Here is a 20,464-nt window from a genome sequence, read left to right on the forward strand (position 1 = left end):
CGGGGGGGTTTGGCGAGGGTGATTTATCTTGGGGTTATGTCTGCTGCAGCTCAGTCCTGAAGAACAATCAGTCATCTTCACTGGCAGGGCTACTGGGAGAGAGTGTCCATCTGCCCCGGTGGGAGCCAGCACTGTATGAACTTTCCAAAACTGAAGTTTTATTGCAAATATTTACTGTCGAGAGGTGACAACGGTGCACTAATTTAACATTTGACACAATATACATGTAACAAAATATACAAATCTCTAAAGCATTAATCTTGCCTCCAGATTACGTGTTCTCCAATGGTTGTCGTTCTCCACCGTGGAGGCAGATGGATGGAGAGATCTGCTCCCTTATAATTGAGACCTGTGACACAGAGCCCACGCTGTTCATCACTTGCAGTACTAGCGGAGTTTTCTTCGATGAGGTGAGAAAATTGTCAAGAAAGTAATAACAGTCATTTGGTATGTTGGTTTTAGATTGGATTTAGATAGGAACACAATTCTCTCGTATGTCAAAGCAAAACACATGTTTTGCTACATTGGTGTCAAAAATGATGGAATTCAGCTACATAACGTATCATCTGCCATTAGTAATCCGTTTCAGAAGTGTGGACATTCCCTCAGTTGATTATATATTGTATTTTTATCATGAAAACCAATTACAGAGGAGGTTGATAATCTAAACGGGGCATATCCCAACAAGCCTGACCTGAGCACCTAGCAGATGGAAATTAATGCATCCCATCGGAATGCTGAATGATGCAATGAGTTTTCTGAATCTGAAACGTGTCAGGCTGTCAAGAGAGCAAATTTTGGTAGACAATTTGATCATACACAATGTGCTCTTAATGTGTTTGAAAGGTATGGTATACAGACACTTTTCCAAAACATGAGGTAAGTGAAACTGAAAAGTTTAGACATGACAGTTATATGATTCTGTTCCAGATCTGCTTCTCTTGCTGTGTCCAGTGTGTCGAGCCACCCCACAGAACTAAATGTGTGCAATTAATCAAAAGCAACATTTTACACACCACAATATTTTTCATTCAGAGTGCCACTTAATCAAGTACATATCTGTCTATTTTTTATCTTCGTGTTTGTTTCTGCAATCTAATTTCTCTCCCCCTCCACCTCTCTCTAAATGTCTGTAATTTTTGGAGTCTCTTGTCCTCGTCTGTGTTCTGTTCAGTGCTTTCTGACACTCACCTGTTCATTGTACATTTGAGGTCAGTTTCAATCTACTGCAAATGACAGTGATGCTAATTGTATAGATTAGATATTTAATCAGAACAATTCACCTCTAAACCTCAGAGATTAAAAGTTGAAAGTACAGTTATGTGTGTGTTTAGTGAGTGTTGAACCTTTTCTCTTGCTCTTTCACTTGTCTTTTTCAAATATGACGCTATGATTGAGATATCTACCCGTATACACCATTGGGAATGTTGTCAATCTGTGTAACTTACATTATGATTTCATTTTCCAGAGAATCAATGGAGAAGGAGGTGTAAACTACTATATGAGAAAAAGTGAACTCTACAAAGACATTAATACGCTTCTGAAAAACATGTCTCCCCATTTTGCTGCAGCTGCTAATGAACAGGTATTGCTTAACACCACAAGAATACAGCAGTTTTATCTCTTTCAGCATATATTAGTAATGCCTTATTTCCTCAGTTGTTGGTTTAATACCAGTGATTGGCATTGTTGGGTTTCCATTTCTCTGATCGTTTTAGTTATCCTCTTCCACTGCATTTGGCCTTAAAATGCTCCAGATGGCAATTTCTGAACACATGACAGTGGTTTCATTATAGTGTCTGCTGCACACCACAGGGCTTTGGATATCCTAACCATGCTCTGGGCAATCCTAAACATGTGAATGACATAATTCATGGGTATGCACTAATCATCCAAAATTTGACAACACAATTGTGACAAACTTATATAATCCATCTCCAAACGTTAAAAAAGACATTAGTGCTCATTAATTGCACATCTCAGATGCTAGATGGGTTTCTTCATCTACCTAAAAGTATTTGAAAGGCTGATGAGTTTTGTGAGTATTGGAAAAGCTTGGAGCTCAGTAGCGGTGGTCTGGATAGCCTGAAATTTCTGGCATCAGAGACAGATGACATCATCATGCAAGTATGCCATACTCTTGACAGACACGTGCAGCCAAGTAGAAGTCTGCTATTAGTGAAATGGAGTGGATGTTATTGATCGTATATTGCTCCTAGTAGAATGTTGTGTTAAATTGTTATTAGTAAATTAGCAATTATGATGTGGACGGGTGCAAGCTACCAGAAGAGTGCAAGTGCCCAAATAGCTTTGTTTTGATTTAGTTAGTGAAGTGACATGTGGCCAAGTATGGTGACCCATACTCGGAATTAGTGCTCTGCATTTATCCCATCCAAAGTGCACACACACAGCAGTGAACACACACACACCCTGAACACACACCCGGAGCAGTGGGCAGCCATTTTTTGTTGTGGCGCCCGGGGAGCAGTTGGGGGTTTGGTGCCTTGCTCAAGGGCACCTCAGTCATGGTATTGAAGGTGGGAGAGAGCGCGGTACATTCACTCCCCCCACCTACAATCCCTGACGGTATGAGACCCGAACCCGCAACCTTTTTGGGTTACGAGTCCGACTCTCTAACCATTAGTCCACGACTTCCCCAGATTTGCTGCTCAAGAAACTTTTTTTTTATTAGCAAAGCTGAAAACAGTTGTGCTGCTTAATATTTTTGTAGTAACTGTGATAAACTTTTTTCAGGATTCTTTTAAATAGTTCAAAAGATTAGGCCACGACTTCCCCAAAAGTAGTTGAGGTATACTACCTTTCAGAGGTTTGATGTCAGCAAGATTTGTTTTTAATAAGCAAATCATATTTTTATCTGGTAAGAATACATTAAATTGATCAAATGTGAAAGTAAAGACATTAATAATGGGGCTTTAAATTTTTTTTCATAATTTTACAAAAGAATTCAGTTTCAAATAAATGATTCTTTCTTAACTTACTATTCATCAAAGAATCATTTCAGCACATTTTCAGCATTGATAATAACAGGAATTGACCATCAAATCAGCGTATTAAAATGATTTCTGGAAGAGCATGTAACATCAAAGGGAAGAGTGAGGAAGAGCAGAAATAAATCACATTTTCAAATCAAGTCAGTTTTATTCATATAGCGCATTTCACAAAACACAATCTTTCAAAGCATCTCTACAGAAAATCATAATGTTCATGTTTATAATATCTTAATATTTTGATGCCTTATAGTCACGTTTAATAGATTAGAGCTGGGTAATAATATAGTTTAAATTGCAATAATAAAAACAATCATATTTGCTATATAGTGTCTATAGTATATATTTGCTATATATCTCGGTTTGCTTGAGTAGACTATGTATGCAGGTAAAGTTGGATGTACTTATTTTCCCAAAATATATTAAAATAAAGTTATTTTAAATGATAATATTACAGTTTTTACTAGGGCTGTGCAATATATCGAAATTATCGAAATATCACAAATGTACATAACGCAATATGCATATCGCTACAGCTTGCAATATTTGGGGCCATGAACAAAAGACAAAGAGAAAATCACTCGCTGCTCTTACCTAAATAACTTTTGTAGCTTAAATAAGAATCAGTGCATATTGAATTCAAACAGTAAATAATAAGCAGTGTTTTATTTGTCCTTTTTGTTATTCAGTTCCTAAACTCAAGTTAAAATGATTACACTAATGTTAAAATGACATTTTTATGTAACGCTCGAGTAAAACACATACCGTTCACTTTCAGAAGTTGTTGTAGGGGTGCTTTCTTATTAGAATCAGAATGAGCTTTATTCACCAGTTAAGTGAGCGCAAACACAAGGAATTTGTTGTGGTTTTACAGGAACTCTTGGTACATACATACATACAAATAACCATATATATATATGACACAAGATAGTTATAGAAGTTCACAGAACTGACTCCGCAACAGCTGAGTAAAACTGTTTCATCTGAGCATGTGGCACTTTAAGCATTATCGTATCGCATATCGAATTTTTTAATGAGTTATCGCATATCGCATTTTTCTTCAATATCGCACAGCCCTAGTTTTTACTGTATTTCTGATCAAATAAATGCAGCCTTGGGGAGCAAAATAGACGTTCAAAAACGTTAGAAAATCTTACCAACCCTAAATGTTTTGAATGGTAGTGTACATGTATAGCTTTTCATGTTTCAATATTACTTCTAATATCCGCAATTTTGCCATAGGCATATGGGAAGTGCTCTGACACATTGTATGGAGTTGTAGCACCTCAGTCAACCTCTCTTTAAGTCTGATACTGATCTCCATTCTCATCCTGTCTTATTTGTACTTATTTGTCTAATAAAGGCAAAAATGCAAAATAATAATAACAGTAATAATAATAATAACAACTGGGGAAAAAAACGCGTATTAAACATGCAGGCTACTGATTCAGTTATTCATTTTGAATTCCAAATATTTGCAAACAGACTCAAGGGAAGAGGCCACAAACAGCAGAGCTGTCCTTCAACTGGCAGCAGTGTGCTCCTGCTCGCTCCTCAGCCTGTGGTGTGAGGTATGCAGCCTAAGATTAATCACAGCTGAGGAGAAGAGAGCAAAGGGAAAGAGGGGACAACCTAATGTCTACACTTCTCTCTGTGCACAGAGTGTCTGCTTGTCACAATAACCAAGAGAGCGAGGGAGTTCTCTCCTCTGTCACTGTGCTATTTTTCACATCACTACAGTGTGAAAGAATGTGAGAACAGGCCAGTTAGTCAGACCCCTCTGAATTAAGTAAAAGATAAATTAACAAATTGGGTCTCCGATAATGGCCTCAAGATGTGGTGAAAAGTGTTTATTGTTTGAGATATGATATCCTATTTCTCATCACTGACATAATGTATTTGTTGGAAAAATGTTTTGTTTTACAGCACCAAATATTTAGTCCTTTCTACACGAGATTTTACAGACAAGAATTATATCAAAAATAATTTTAAAATATACAACATCTTTAAGATATTACCATTTTCTTTTCTTTTCATGTGTGTGCGTATGTGTTTTTTTTGGGGGGGGCTGACTCAATGTTGTCCAGATTTGTCTTCAGCTTCATCGGTAGCACAGCTCAGTAAATGCCTTTTTGTTGATGCAGACAAAAGATTTCCTCCAACTTGTACTTTTCTTTTCTTAAAACAAAGTCCTCAGATCCACGCTAATGTTTTATGCCGACCGTTGGCGGTTTTATAACCGACATAATTCTGTCCTTGAGCAATATAAACGGAAACTCCATCATCGAGACAGATTTCTCTTTATGTTCATTTGCTAAATGATGGTGATGTTATCTCTCGCCGATATAGTTTGCAGATGGAAAATGAAGGCAGACAGAAAGATTACTGCTCTACCATATAGTAATGGTTATTGTCTAGCGCTACCCTGCCGGTGTAAAAAAAAACTCTGTCTGGTGCTCCAGTCAGTTACCTTGAGGACAAAAAGTATAAAATGTTCCTTTCATCTATTCATTCTGCATTCAGAGCCAGTTTTCAGACACAAACTAAGCCTGCTGCAGAATTTTACCTTTACTCTCAGCAGAGATGTCCAAGTTAAACTCTGTCAGGTCCAGGGCAGGCTTCATCTTCCTCACTTGAGGAACAGTTCCCATGAGTCTGTGCTCAGTAGCTCTGCTCACCTTCCATAACACTTGGCTCTGATGAATGTTCAGTCTAAGTGTGCTATCATTCAAAAGCTCTATGAGAAAAAGCTGAAGTAGAGCTATATGCTGTACTTGCTTATTTGACACTATGTCTCTGGATCAACATCCTTTGTAGGTCCTAGAACAACATCCTCAGCAACCAATCAAAGCCCTAACGCTCTAAAATCATAAGGCAATGATTGAATAATAGGAATGTTGTTTCAGGAACAACAAAGGATGTTGATAAAGGAACATGTCCTACTTGTGTAAATCACGTCAGGCTGTTTATTTGGTACATAACAGTCACAGTCATACTTGCTATTGCTTGAAAGGTGTCTGAATATTGTTGCCAATTTTACCGTTCTTATCGAGACAGGAAATGCCACTTTAAAGTTTGTATTGACTATGGTTAACCTACTGAACAGATGGTGCACTTCTGGTGTGATATTCTAGAATGATTTACCCTTGCCATGTTGCCTTTGGCTTGCTCACTGGGGGTATTAAGGCACTATTTTCTGCAAAGCTGCTTTGAAACAATATGTATTGCCGAAAAAAAAGAAAAGAAAAAGAATGAGGTGAATATTTTCAGTGCGGTTTAAGTGTTTGGTTTTTGAACAAGGCTGGATATGTGCTAGCAGGTTGAGTTCGATTATTGGTGGCAGTGAGGAGAAAGACTTTATTATTCTTTGAAGCGATGATGCCAGGCAGGCGGTTCGGCGTGCAAGCGTTTGTGTGTGTAAAAATGCCCACCAGACTTTTATGTTTTATTATGCCAGCGGGCGGGAGCTCAACCATGACGGGTGATGGACAGAGGCCGTAAAGAGAGAGCCATAAAAGTAGTCTGCTTAGACACAAATCAAACCCCTCTTTGTTCTCCATATTTTGCATTGGTTCCTTGCTTTCTAGATTTCATGAGTTTGCTTTTCTATGTCTTTCTTTCCATGTCTTTCTAAGGTCTTCCAAACACATTTCTACAAGGCTACATATGAGAGTTCTCCTTTTTGGTCAAGACTCTCATCACCTTCTACAAATACACGTTTATCCACCTGAAACGAACCCGTTACGTTAGGGCGCATGTTGATTTGAGTGCAGATAATGCTTTTAGTCGCACTATGGGACTCTTGTAACGTGAAAAGTTCAGCAGAGAATAGGCTCTGGATTGCAGCCTGAGTTTGCTGTAATAAGTCTCAGACACGCTCTGGTCCTTCAGCCATCAGTCAAGCACCGGACCGTGATTATTCAGCCCAGAAACCCTCAGCACACACCAGCTCTCAGCCAAAGACAACAAGCTGTATCTCCTAACATATCAGCTGCGTGAGGAACCGATGCGTTTTTATACTTTTATCAGATCAGACACTTTTAATCTAACATGCACAGCCAGGGCTGAGCAGAAGGTGACATTCATCAGGGAAAAGATATCATACTCTACTACTTTGTCAGACTTTGACAGGAAGACTGTCGCTCTGTTACAAAACCCAGTAAGCTTCCTCTGAAGAAGGTAGTATTTCAATGCATCATAGACACACTCTAAATGCAAAGGTTGTTTCAAAAGGTGACTTATTTATTCTGCCTTGAAAGAAACCTAGAAACCACAAATTCTGATGCAGAATTCTGTGTGTCCTGTGTTCTGTGTTAAAATCTTACAGACCCCAAACTATAAACTGTAGTGAATATAAATATAAAATATTATACATTTTATGTATATTGAGTAAAATATACTCATTTTTAATAACAATTTGACCTAAATATTGTGTTTGTTTATGCATATTAGAGTACTGCATCATCAGTTGTGAGTACCATCTATAATAGTCAGCTCACTGGGTTTTGAAATAGAATTCTTTTGTCTTGCACATTTCTTTCTTTGTCTTTCTTTCTTTCATAGTTAGATGTTGTAGTAGTTTGAGGTTTACTGAGCACTTTGAGGTTTTTATCTTGATATTCAGGCTTCTGTTTGGGGATGCCATACTGGAGAGTTCACTCTCCCTACTTGGTCTTGGACAGGGTTTTTGCAGGTTTATTACTTCAATTATAATATTAAAGGTGGGTGGAGTGGTATAAGGAAATGGATATAACTTTGGCTGTTCTTAACTTTGGACTTCTTTAGGCCAGACAAGCTCATGAAAGGCACAAAGTGTGCTTAGCCCAGCTGGATCTATACAGAGTCCCTTGTGCCATATTAAAAGCTTTTTCCCTTGTGTACTCTTTCTGAACTCTTCCTCTCTCATACTATTCTCTCTTCTTCTTGCACTTTCTGTTATGTTTTCTTGCTACATCTCTCTAAATGATGGAACTAATTGAAGGGCTAATGGCAGGTGCCTGTGACTAAAATCTTTCCTGCCTCTTAACCATTCATATGTCGCCTGTTGAGCTTCTCACAAAGTTAATAAAGAAGTAGGAGAAAGAGAAAGAAAGAGTCTCTTATAATTTAAAAAAATAATTGTTGCGTTACTTTGCCACAAAGACTCCACTGACTGTGTGCCAAATTTCCAGCTGCTGTTCAAGAATGTACAGAAACAATAAACCTCTCACATTGTATAGGCAATTAACAGAAGAAATATGTTTCTTTTTTTCTTTTCTTTTTTTTTTTTCATTTATTCTCATAACTCAAAGGCAGGATTGTTTTTCTGGCAGTGGACTTTGGAGAAAGGCTGTATTATATAAATTTTCAGGGATACAAATTCATAAGTGGGATTACATTTTTATACGTCTCTTTTTTAGAATGAAAAGTCTGCGTTAGCTTGAAGATGAGTGTGTGATGTGCCTCCCCAATAAAGAGACAATATGTCACATGTAAAAGGGAAAATAAGATTGCATTCATGAAGAACTTTGTTAAATGAAGGATACTTGAAAGGAAGAACCCTTTTAACTACCCAAGTCAGTGTATTTGGTACAAATTGAAACATGTCCTTTTCCTAACTATCTTGTTTCTGTTTTATTCACTATTTTCTACAGGACTTTGCCATTCAAGATGTGCCATCCGCTAAAAAGATCTTACATGTGGAAACAGTTGATGTTGAGGAAACAGGCCAAACCCTGAAGTCTTACGACCATGAGGAAAAAAATGTGCCTGAGAAGGCGAGACAACAGCTTGCGCGGAACAAGCTGAGCGGTAGGAAGAAGAAATTAGAACCATCCTTGAAATGGAAGAACCTCGGCCTCGCGTCTTCTTATGAGTAAGTGATAATTCCAAATCCCAGTGGACTCCCAAAAAACCATCACAGCTTGAAAATCAGAGGCCACGACACTGATGATTGCTAGAGTGCTGCATGCATTCTACATACTGTTTGTCTACATACTGTAGATACACAGTTCAACAGTCAGCCAGACTTGGTTATATGTCTTATACATTAGTGGCTGTTCTCTTGTGAGTGTCAGTTGGTGAAGTCATGGCATAGCTATCCATAGTGACAGTCAGCTGATAAAGCCAGAGTTGATCACTCAGGCATGTGTTCTCCTCCTTGGATTGATCTAGCAGACAAATCAGCCCTTTGGCTATTTCAACACTTGTTACTGGTAAGCCTCCTCTGGCCAGTCATCTAGGATTTCCAAAACAATAATCCTTTGTTTTGGAGAAATAAGAATTTCCCAGATGTGAACATTTACGCTGTTCTGCCAGAACCAAACTTGCATATAAATGATGTAAGCTTTCTCTGTAAGGTGTCAACAGAACTAGACACACTCTAGAGAGCTACAGAAGGCTGAAACAAACTTATTACCTGATGGGAGAAAAAAAATCAATTAAACAATTTTTAAAAATGAAAGGGAAATGCAACTTTGTACCCCAAAAACAATTTAAATCATTGAGGGCAAAAAAGGTTGACTTGAAATTGTGACTTTTTTTCCAATCCAAGTAAAATGACTTTTAGAAACGAGAAACAAATGTAGGCCGGGATTTGAATGTTTCCCATCTGAAATTGATTGGTTTGTATTTATTTGCTAATTGCTGCAGTCATTTAATGTGAGTGACAAGTTTAACAATTATGGCAAGTTTTTTTTTTTTAAATAATGGTTTGCACAGATAAATCAGTAATAATTAAAACTAAGCAATATTCAGTTAAAAAAAATGTTGGTTTTGATTTCATGGTGACTTTTTAAAATGTATAAACATGTTAAATATCTGGTTGTTGTTATTTTTTCCAGCGAGGCAGAGGAGAAGTCTAGAAGGAGCAGAGAAAGCAAGAAGATCTTGGAAAATGGCACAAAGTCACCCGCATCCGAGAACAAAAAAAAAGCTAATTTTTTTGGATCGTCTTTGCCAGGCTGCCAGTCTTCTCAAAAAATGTATGCCACCATAATCTCAGTCCACAGAAATCGCCTTTTCATTGTACATATGGTATTGTCTCTGAGGTAAAAACCTAACCATTGAAACAGGATCTGAAAAACCCTCTCCCAGGAACACGCATAATTAAATAACCCTTTATTCTCCTGGCCAAACATAAAAAACTTATCCAATCACTGAATTGGAAATAAAGACTCACTTTCAGGGCAAATTATTTCAGCTGTGGATAAGTATTCATTTTATAGCCTTTAATAAGACACGGATGAAGCAGCCGTTCAGGTTGGTGTGCACATAGAACGGTCCTCTGGTGCTACTGGGAGTAGCGGTCTGTAATAACCGGCCTATGCCTGAGCCGCTGATAACCCTGTTCCTTCTCCTGACTCCTCTCTGTCTGTTTGGCGATGGTGAGTGAAAACTCCAGCTGTCCCCATAACATCGACTGCCAGAGTACACAGTCCTGCCTGTAAGGAGCTCCGGGTGTAGCCGCAGTCTCTCTTTCCCAAGTCTTACTGCTAATAGAAGTGTTTTAAATGTAGCTTTCTAAAGATAATTTGTGTGTTCATTGTACACAAGCGCATCAGTAATGTAAGGCATAACACACTAAGCCAGCACACTTACAATCATTTGCATTGCGGTATACACATTTTATTTCTAGTAAGTGACTAACACCAATTTCGTTGTTTTTCATGGCGAGAATTACAAAGGGACAAGTCCCCTGCTGTCCGGCAATACTGTTATCCCCTGGAAAACATATCTGAGTCCCTCTGGCCTCTTCTCCGTGTGTACCGGGTTTCATGACTCGTTTGACGATACATTCATTTCAGTAGCCTGATCCGCTTTAACGGCCATCTGCGTTTGTGCGTGCGTGTATAAGCTTGCGATGAAAGAGTTCAGAAACGCACTGATGACCACTCCAGTCTTCCTCTCTCTCTGTTGCTCTGTCTCTGTTCTCTCCATCCCCTGCCGTTTAATTTGATGCCATGGCTTAAGATGACACTTCAAATACACCCCTGAGTTTGATGGCCGTTGTGTCCAAGGGTTTGAGCATGAAGGCCTTTCAGAGAGCAATAATTCATTCCACATTGGATTCAGAGAGATTTTACCAGAGCTTTGAGAGAATGTGCTATGTGGTTTGGCTTGCACCTGCTCCAACTCTCCTCCGATTTGATGTATTAAGCTCTATTTATTATAGAAAGGGCTTTTTTCTATAATGTCCTGTTATGTATGGATAGTTCTCGTTTCTACCCTGAGAAAATTCTGTGGGAGAGTACTTTTCCAAGTGTGTGTCTGAAAGACATAAAATTGTGGGCCAGCTTGAATATTAATAAGTCTAATAGGTGCATATGTGTGTGTATGCTCAGTAAAAGCCCAGGAGGAGCTGACGACTTCAGTGAGAGTTCATCAGAGGATGAGGAAGATGAGGAACAGCCTGAAAGACGTGCCGAGATGGCCACCGACCTGCCCTCTGAATACTGGCAGATCCAGAAACTAGTCAAATACTTAAAGGTAAAAAAACACATTGGCTTGTATATGCACTCACCAACAACGTGTCAACACTAGGGCTGTCATGGAGCCCGATTTTCAGTACAAAATTACTGTGGCCAAAAGAATTCACTATAATGATATTATCATAAAATATATGGTAAATTTTTATCTTGCTATCAATTTTTTTTATTTATTTATTTTTTATCATTTTTTGTTTTCCGGAAAATAAAAATGAATCACACTAACAATATTAGCACTGGGAGACGGAAAATCAAGTGTACAAAATCACACTTCCTGCAGACAGAGTTGACAGGGTTGTGTTTTTTTTTGCTACTTTCATAATACAACTGCATACTAATGACAAAGAAAACTAATGTGCATTGATACTTGGAATGAATACCTGGCAACCTAAAGAAGAAATAGCAACTGAAGAAAAGATGGCACATTTGGAACTCCCGCACCTGTCAACTGTGATTGGACAGGAGGAAAATTAGGCTAGTTTTTATTTTGTTTGGGCAGGCTTTGAGCTGGCTTTAGGGTGAACATTTTTCAGGGACATGGCAAGTCTGGGGTGCCTAATGTCCACTCTGGTGAGCAAATTTTTTTCGAGTACAGGCAGAGTGTCTCACTTTTTTTCTGGCATCTCCTCTGACATGATTTTTGTGCAGCAGTACTACCTACACAGTGTCGTTGTCTTTTTCTGTTTTATGGTAGTTTGCAACCAGCATTATTAAGGTGCAGTATTCCCACTGTGTTGGAGTGTTGACCAGATAATGGCACAGTGTTATTTACCATATTATCATGTGTCGTATTAACATGATATCAGTATTTCATTTTATCATCAATACTGGTATATTGCACCACCCCTAGTCAATACATTAAAACTGTGTTTACAAATAACTCAATTTGCAAAACTGGTCTCTCGCATTAACGTATGAGTATAAAATAATTCAAAGGCATATCACCTCCTTTTATAATTTAGTAAATAGTATCATAGAAGGCATAGGCCTACTCTTGATAAAAAGGCCACTGATGTCAAACACCCGAGGGCACAGTGCGTACACATTTTTAAAAGGATCTTCTTCAGTGTAGGGAGTTATGAATCATGTAAAGAAAAACATCCAAGCAAAGTTCAGACGCGGGTAGATATTTTTAGCCCAGTAAAACACAGGATAACTAATGTGATTTTCATCCTCTACCAAACGTCAGGAAAAAGAAGCACTTGATAACAAAACCCCATTTGATTCTCACCGAATGATCGTTTGGAAAGTGGTTTTGAAACGTTTGTTTTCTGTGATTTGTTTTCTGTGTTTGGGGATGTGTTTGTTACAGTGCTGTGTTCAACTCTAGACAGGATGTGTTTGTTACGTGCCCTTCCCAGCATTCTGTCTGTCTGGAAACCACAGTTCTTATTTATGAGGGTTTGTCCAGTAGCGCTCTTATAATGTCATTACCATCAGAAGTCGAAACACAGTCTGTGCCAAACTAAATATCTGTTTTATTTTTGGAGTGAAGGTTCAGATTTTCTCCTCCCCTCTGTCTTTTCTTCTGCTCTTTTCCAGGGTATAGACATGCGCTTGTATTTCTGGGAGATTACATTTCTATAAGGTGATGCATGAATGATCGGACTTGTGCTTTAATGGCTGTTTATCTAGGGATATTTTTGCAGTGCACATTACCTGAACTGTACATTTACATGTCTTCATGTTTGCCTTTCTGTACACATGTACGGAGGGCAGTTTGCACCAGTGACTATATCCTTTCATGATGTTCATGGCAGTATTAGTGTTATATTAAGAAATCGTGCATGTCTTCAGACCGCAAAACATATTACACACACCAAACTCCATTTAGTCGTTGCCTGGATGTGTCAAAGAACGAGCGTCGAGTATAATTGCACGTTCACACATTCACAGACGCACTTTGTAACTGCGTCATTGTGTAGAGGAGGTGGCCACGGGCTGTTTGTCTCACTAGATTCAGCCCAACTGCCTCATTAGCTTGAATTAGAGAAACATGGCAGGCAGACAAAGTTGCATAGAAACATTCTCTCTCATTCTGCCTTCTCCCAATTACCCCGTTCTGCTTCTCGTTAATCGCTTGTAAGTGAATTGCTAGTGCCTTAATGCTCTTATATGCTGAAATAGTGTTTGCAATTTTCACCAATGTGATTAGCTAAATTTTATATTACTGACTCAATTTGACTGAAACTTTGCAGAGTGTCTCTGTCTGCTCAGAAAATGTCTAAATCTGGATCTCTCTCTGCAGTAGCTCATGCCTCACTTACATAGCGCTCACTGTTTCTTGCAGATTGAGAAATACTCTCTCAGAAAATTAATGTGCATAAATGGACTTTAGATTTTTTTAAATGATCCTCAGCATGAAATTAATTTTAAAAATAAATAATCTGCAAACGCTACACTTTTCCATCACCAGAGTAATGTCCACGTCTTGTTATATGCATGGCCGTTATGAGGTCTTGCTCCCTCTACTGGACAAAGTGAGTAATAAAATGAATGTGTCAGATCAAGCTGCTGGTGCTCCTCATCTCAGTCTTGTGTGATGCAGTGGAGTCAAGCAGATTGCTTTTCTTCATTAAAAAAGCTTTACCCCTAAATAAATGAATATTGTTTTTGAATGAGGTTTATAAAAGGTGCATGGTCAAATCGGTATTCTTAAATACTGATAATTAAAAAATATAAAATAAAAGCTTTTATTTTATATAGAGTGATTTCATTGAGATTGCAGCAAAATTCTATTCTCTTTACCAATGTGACATTCAGTAAACTGATTCAAAAAGTTTCTTATGCTCACCAAGGCTGCATTTATTTGGTTAAAAAAACAGTAATAATGTCAAATATTATTAATGTATTATTATTACTGTTTTATATTTTAATAGATTAAAATTTTTATTTTATTTCTGTGAGGGCAAAGCTGAGTTTTCAGCAGCCATTACTCCAGTATCACATGATCTTTCAGAAATTATTGTAATATGCTAATTTGGTACTCAAATAACATTTCTTATTATTATCAGTGTTGAAAACAATTGTGCTGCTTAATATTTTTGTGGAAACCATGATATATATTTTTTGAAGTAGAATTTTTTGTGACATCATAAATGTCTTTACTGTCACTTTTGATCAGCTTGTTAAATCTATACTGAAAAAAAAAAAGAATTAAAATAATAAAAAAAATATTTAAAAAATCTTACTGGCCCCAAGCTTTGAACAATAGTCTAAATTAAAAAAAATAAATAAAGAATACTCAGCAGTTCAGCACTTTGTCATTCTGGTGTCATCTGCCATAAGAGACAGCAGCAGAAATTTACATAAAGATAAACAGTATTATCTACAGCAGTACACCCATTCCATCCAAATGGTTTGAGTGTGTGTATACGCTTGCAAGAGTCGGCGCTCATAAATACGCTGTGGATATACTGTTTTGCATCAAGTTAATACTGTCCATTAAATCTGATACCTCTTTGCTCTTAAATCTAGAGGAGACGTCTCTGCTCTGTGGCTCTATGGTGTAAATCATTTATACAGCTGTCTTTTTCTTGCTCTGGAGAGCTGGCTGCTTAATTGAGGATAAATGATAATGATCAGACCTCAGTCAGCTTCTCTATAAATTAACTCTAATGTGTGTATCATACACAACACTCGTGCCAGAATGAACATTCACATTCTCTTTTCCTAATACCTCCTTGTTCTCCTGATCACTCTGCCACTTTTTTTTATTTCTGTCATCTCAATTTTCTCCAGAGCATCAGTACAGCTTTGTTTTCTTCTTAGCTGTTTTATTTATATATCCATTCTCTGTTTGTCCTTTCCTTCTTTTTTCTTTCTGCTTTCTTTCTCTGTTTTCCCATCCTTCTGTGATTTTTATTTATTTTTTTCTTCAGGAGAATTTGCTAATTTTCAGAGCTCTGTCTGAATGCTGGCTCATTCCACGCTGTTTTTTGCTAAAAATTTCAAGTATTCTTTCCTCAGGATAGATTTTTATGGTGACATACAGCTTGTGCTGTCACTGGGACCTGCTTTTCTGCTCTCAAACTGAACTACAATCTATCAGCTCGCTCGGTAGTTTTGTGAAAGTTAAATTATTTCAGATACCACTAGGCTTGGTTTTTTATTGAAGACAAATGTTTTCAACAAGTAGAGAGCAATGCAACAAGATTTTTTAACCTTGATCACAGATGAATGTTTCTAACCTTTTTTCTGAAGACGTTTTAATACAGCTGTCAGATAAGGCCTGCAGACCTGGGCAGCATTATCATTCTTGTCATCCAAATGGAGAAAGTAAGTGAAAACATTTTCTAAAGGACGTTGACACCATTTTATAGTGCATAAGGTTATTTCTGATACATCTGTGAGTGAGTAAACTCAGTTTAATTTTGTAGCACTTTTCACAATTTGCACTGTTTTGAAGCAGTGATGTCAATGTTTAATGTTAATATATTCATACATTATAGTTGCTTTTAGCAGATTATAGCTGGGTGATAATATAAAGTACATTTTGGGAAGATGTAAACTATCAAGCAGCTGAAATTTGCTATTTAGTATTTATCACTTTATGTGAGTATACTTTATGTATGCAGGTAAAGTTGGATATACTAATTTGTCCAACTTTATATATATATATATAATATAAAGTTGATATACTAATATAACACCTATATTGAAGATAGGTGATCCTGCTAATGTAACTAACTATAGACCTATCAGTATTTTACCAGTTGTTTCTAAAGTAAATGAAAAGGTCGTTTGCAATCAGTTAATAGAGCATTTATATCTTGGTTATTTTCCATTACATCCTATGCAGTTTGGATTTAGGGCACATCACTCTATGGAGACAGCAAACTGTTATTTCGTGGAACAAATTAAATCCAGTCTTGATAGGGGAGGTGTTGTTGGTGCTGTCTTCCTTGATTTTAACAAGGCTTTTGATACCGTTAATCATAATGTTCTTTTATCTAAATGATCAAAGTTCAATTTTTCTACTAATACATTAAAATGGATGGAATCATACTTAAATTTAAGAAAACAATGCACAAGAATTAATGATGTATGCTCACCATTTCTTGACTGTAATATTGGAATCCCACAGGGCTCGATTCTTGAACCAATTTTGTTTAGCTTATATATTAATGATCTGCCTACAGTTTGTCCAGAGGTCCAGGTTCAGATGTATGCAGATGATACAGTTGTTTGTACTTATGCTAAGACAAAAGAACAAGCTGCTATCAAACTTACTGCTGCATTGAACAAAGTCTCAGATTGACTTTGTCATTCCTGCCTTACTCTTAATGTGAGCAAAACTGTGGGAATGTATTTTTCCATCAAGAGAGTTGATGAGCGTTGTCCAGATATTTTAGTCAAAGGAGAGGTAATAAATATTGTTGAGCATTTTAAATATTTGGGTATGATTATGGATTCTAATTAAAATTTTAAAAAACATATTAAAAAGATCTCTAAAAGTGCTAGAGCAAGCTTGATGATCTTCAGGAAATGAAATGAAATCATATGCATACAATGATTCTCCCTCATTTATCTTATTGTGCTACAAGTTGGTCTCATACAAGTATAACCACGTTAAAACCATTATATACTATTTATAAACAAACTGTGAAAATCTTAGCTAAAAAGCCAAGGAGTTATCATCACTGCAATATTATTAAAAATTATAAATTATTGACGTTTGATAATTTTTTATTATTTGCTGATGTGTGCTTGATGTACAAACTATTTCATGATCTTGCACCACCACCTCTTAAACAATGTGTGACTTTCTGTAAGGATAATACCAGGCAGACTAGGTCATCAGTTAGAGGTGATTGTTCAACTAAATTTAAGAAAACTGTTTTTGGACAATCAGCTTTTTCAGTTAGAGCAGCAGAAAGATGGAATTTAATACCTGTTAATATTAGAGAGTGTACAACATTTAGTATTTTTAAAACTACGCTTAAAGTATGGCTTAAGGAAAATCAAATATGTGATCATTGACTTGGTTTTGTAATTTAATGGAGTATGATGTATATTGTATGTGTTGTATTGTTTGTGACTTAATATTGTAATTTTGTAACAACATCCTGCCCAGGGACTGCAGATGCAAATTAGCTTTATAGCTAACTCTGGCACAACACTGTTGTTGTGCGTTGTCCCTGTACAAATAAATTGAATAAATAAAAAATAAAAAAGTAAATTACTACTTAATCTGTGCAATCTGGCAACCCTGTGCGCACTCACTGATGGCGGAACGAGCACTGATGATTTGAAAATATACATGTGCTTGAGTTTAGCGATCTCTCCACAGCGATATTCTGCTTAAAGTAATAGCACCTATATTTAAGACGGGTGATCCTGCTAATGTAATTAACTATAGACCTATCAGTATTCTACCAGTTGTTTCTAAAGTAATTGAAAAGGTCGTTTGCAATCAGTTAGTAGAGCATTTAAATCTTGGTCATTTTCCATTACATCGTATGCAGTTTGGATTTAGGGTGCATCACTCTACGGAGACAGCAAACTGTTATTTTGTTGAACAAATTAAATCCAGTCTTGATAGGGGAGGTGTTGTTGGTGCTGTCTTCCTTGATTTTAAAAAGGCTTTTGATACCGTTAATCATAATGTTCTTTTATCTAAATTATCAAGGTTTAATTTTTCTACTAATACATTAACATGGATGGAGTCATACTTAAATTTAAGAAAACAATGTACACGAATTAATGATGCATGCTCACCATTTCTTGACTGTAATATTGGAGTCCCACAGGGGTCGATTCTTGGACCAATTTTGTTCAGCTTATACATTAATGATCTGCCTACAGTTTGTCCAGAGGTCCAGGTTCAGATGTATGCAGATGAGACAGTTGTTTATACTTATGCTAAGACAAAAGAACAAGCTGCTATCAAACTTACTGCTGCATTGAACAAAGTCTCAGATTGACTTTGTCATTCCTGCCTTACTCTTAATGTGAGCAAAACTGTGGGAATGTATTTTTCCATCAAGAGAGTTGATGAGCGTTGTCCAGATATTTTAGTCAAAGGAGAGGTAATAAATATTGTTGAGCATTTTAAATATTTGGGTATGATTATGGATTCTAATTAAAATTTTAAAAAACATATTAAAAAGATCTCTAAAAGTGCTAGAGCAAGCTTGATGATCTTCAGGAAATGAAATGAAATCATATGCATACAATGATTCTCCCTCATTTATCTTATTGTGCTACAAGTTGGTCCCATATAAGTAAAACTATGTAAAACCATTATATACTATGTATAAACAAGCTGTGAAAACTTTAGATAAAAAGCCAAGGAGCTGTCATCACTGCAATATTATTAAAAATGATAAATTATTTACGTTTGACCTTTTTTTTTTTTTTTTTTGCTGATGTGTGTTTGATGTATACTACTTCATGATCTTGCACCACCACTTCTTAAACAATGTGTGACTTTCAGTAAGGACAATATTAGGCAGACCAAGTCATCAGTTAGAGGTGATTGTTTGACTAAATATAAGAAAACAGTTTTTGGACAATCTGCTTTTTCAGTTAGAGCAGCAGAAAGATGGAATTTAATACCGGTTTATATTAGAGAGTGTACAACATTTAGTATTTTTAAAACTACGCTTATTAGAGACCCCAGTGAGTCAATGTATAGAAAAATAATGTAGGAACTTTAAACTATACTTTAAAATATGCTATTAAGGCTTCTGGAGTCGTTTTTGTGAGAGAATTTTACTTCTGCATCTGAAAACCGCCAAAACCGGACGTGACATAACGAGAGGGAGAGCGGTCCATAGGAAAACAATGGATCGCAATGACAGTTCGGACGCTGAGGAAATTTTAAATGTTTATTTACACTTATGACGGACCACAGCCATACAATTATGAGCCTGCTATGCAACCATGAGAGCAGGGATAGGCCAGGATTAGACAGAACAACGATCAGAGGAGACAAATTGAGTTGTGTGAGGAGAACAAGGCAGCTGTCTTGGTGAGAGACCAGTGTTCACTTACAGATATACACACGTTAGCTAACGATATGTAATCAGGCAATAGCACAGCTTGGTCGTCTATGAGTATTGATACTTACCAGTAACAGAAACTAATAAGCGTTGATCAGGCGTGTTACACTTGTTAATATCCCGACACTAACGTTACGTGATATAGCGGTTTCTCATCACTGCAGGAGAGAGAGAGAGAGAGAAACACGTTTTTGTTTCATTGTGTGTGGGAAATGTGAGGCCATGGTCACAGCTGAGGAAAGTCAGTGCTGCAGGGAGTTAGATGCATACTGGGCCTTAGTGGAGAATGTGACCCCCACACACTTGCTGCTTGCTGTCTGTCTCTGCACCCAGGCTTTGAAGCTTGCTGTCTGAACCCATATGTGCTACAGACAGCCTATTTGCTCTTCAGACAGGAGCATGGACCTCTCCAGGCCAGCAGACACATGTATGTGTAGGGCAGAGATCATTTATTATTCTGAGCTAAATACTTGTATGTATAAATAAATAATAAATTAAAGATTTGAATATTAAAAACATCTGAATTATTTTTATTTATTTATTTTTCAATTACAAGTTGCCTATATTTAGGTCACAACTACCTGTAAGTCACACTTTTTGATGCCATTGGTATAAGACAATTTTGACAGCATACAGGCAAGTTGTCCACTGGGCCTATGGCATTCTGAGCAGGCACATCAGGAAGGCCTTACCTGCATGTGTTGTGTCAGCCATTAGAAGACAGTTTCCAGAGGAAGGAGGACTTTATATAGGTTTTGAATGGCCCCATTTTGGTGACAATCAATAAAAATAATCACAATCACAATTGTCTTGCTGCATAAAAACTTGTTTATGAAGTTTACATCAGATAAATATCAAGCAGATCTACATTTATGGTTAATTCAATTAAGTTTTATTTATACAGCACTAAATCAACAAACATTATTTCCCAGCACTGTTAATACCTAACTCAAAACACAACATTGCAACTGTTAATATATATATA

At 37.0% G+C, this 20,464-nt stretch overlaps 1 protein-coding gene across 1 annotated transcript in view; it reads left to right on the forward strand.

The window, feature by feature from the left end:
- LOC107721971 (armadillo repeat-containing protein 4-like) overlaps positions 1 to 20,464 on the forward strand; it is a 62,344-nt gene that overhangs the window by 4,723 nt on the left and 37,157 nt on the right. Inside the window, 5 exon segments of the mRNA XM_016530205.1 lie at positions 271 to 410; positions 955 to 962; positions 1,471 to 1,585; positions 8,642 to 8,877; positions 11,309 to 11,474. Coding sequence (XP_016385691.1) covers positions 271 to 410; positions 955 to 962; positions 1,471 to 1,585; positions 8,642 to 8,877; positions 11,309 to 11,474 — 665 coding nt within the window.

The sequence above is a fragment of the Sinocyclocheilus rhinocerous genome, unplaced genomic scaffold (genome assembly GCF_001515625.1).
Source record: "Sinocyclocheilus rhinocerous isolate Xijiao unplaced genomic scaffold, SAMN03320098_v1.1 scaffold3957, whole genome shotgun sequence".
NCBI classification, from domain to species: Eukaryota; Metazoa; Chordata; class Actinopteri; order Cypriniformes; family Cyprinidae; genus Sinocyclocheilus; species Sinocyclocheilus rhinocerous.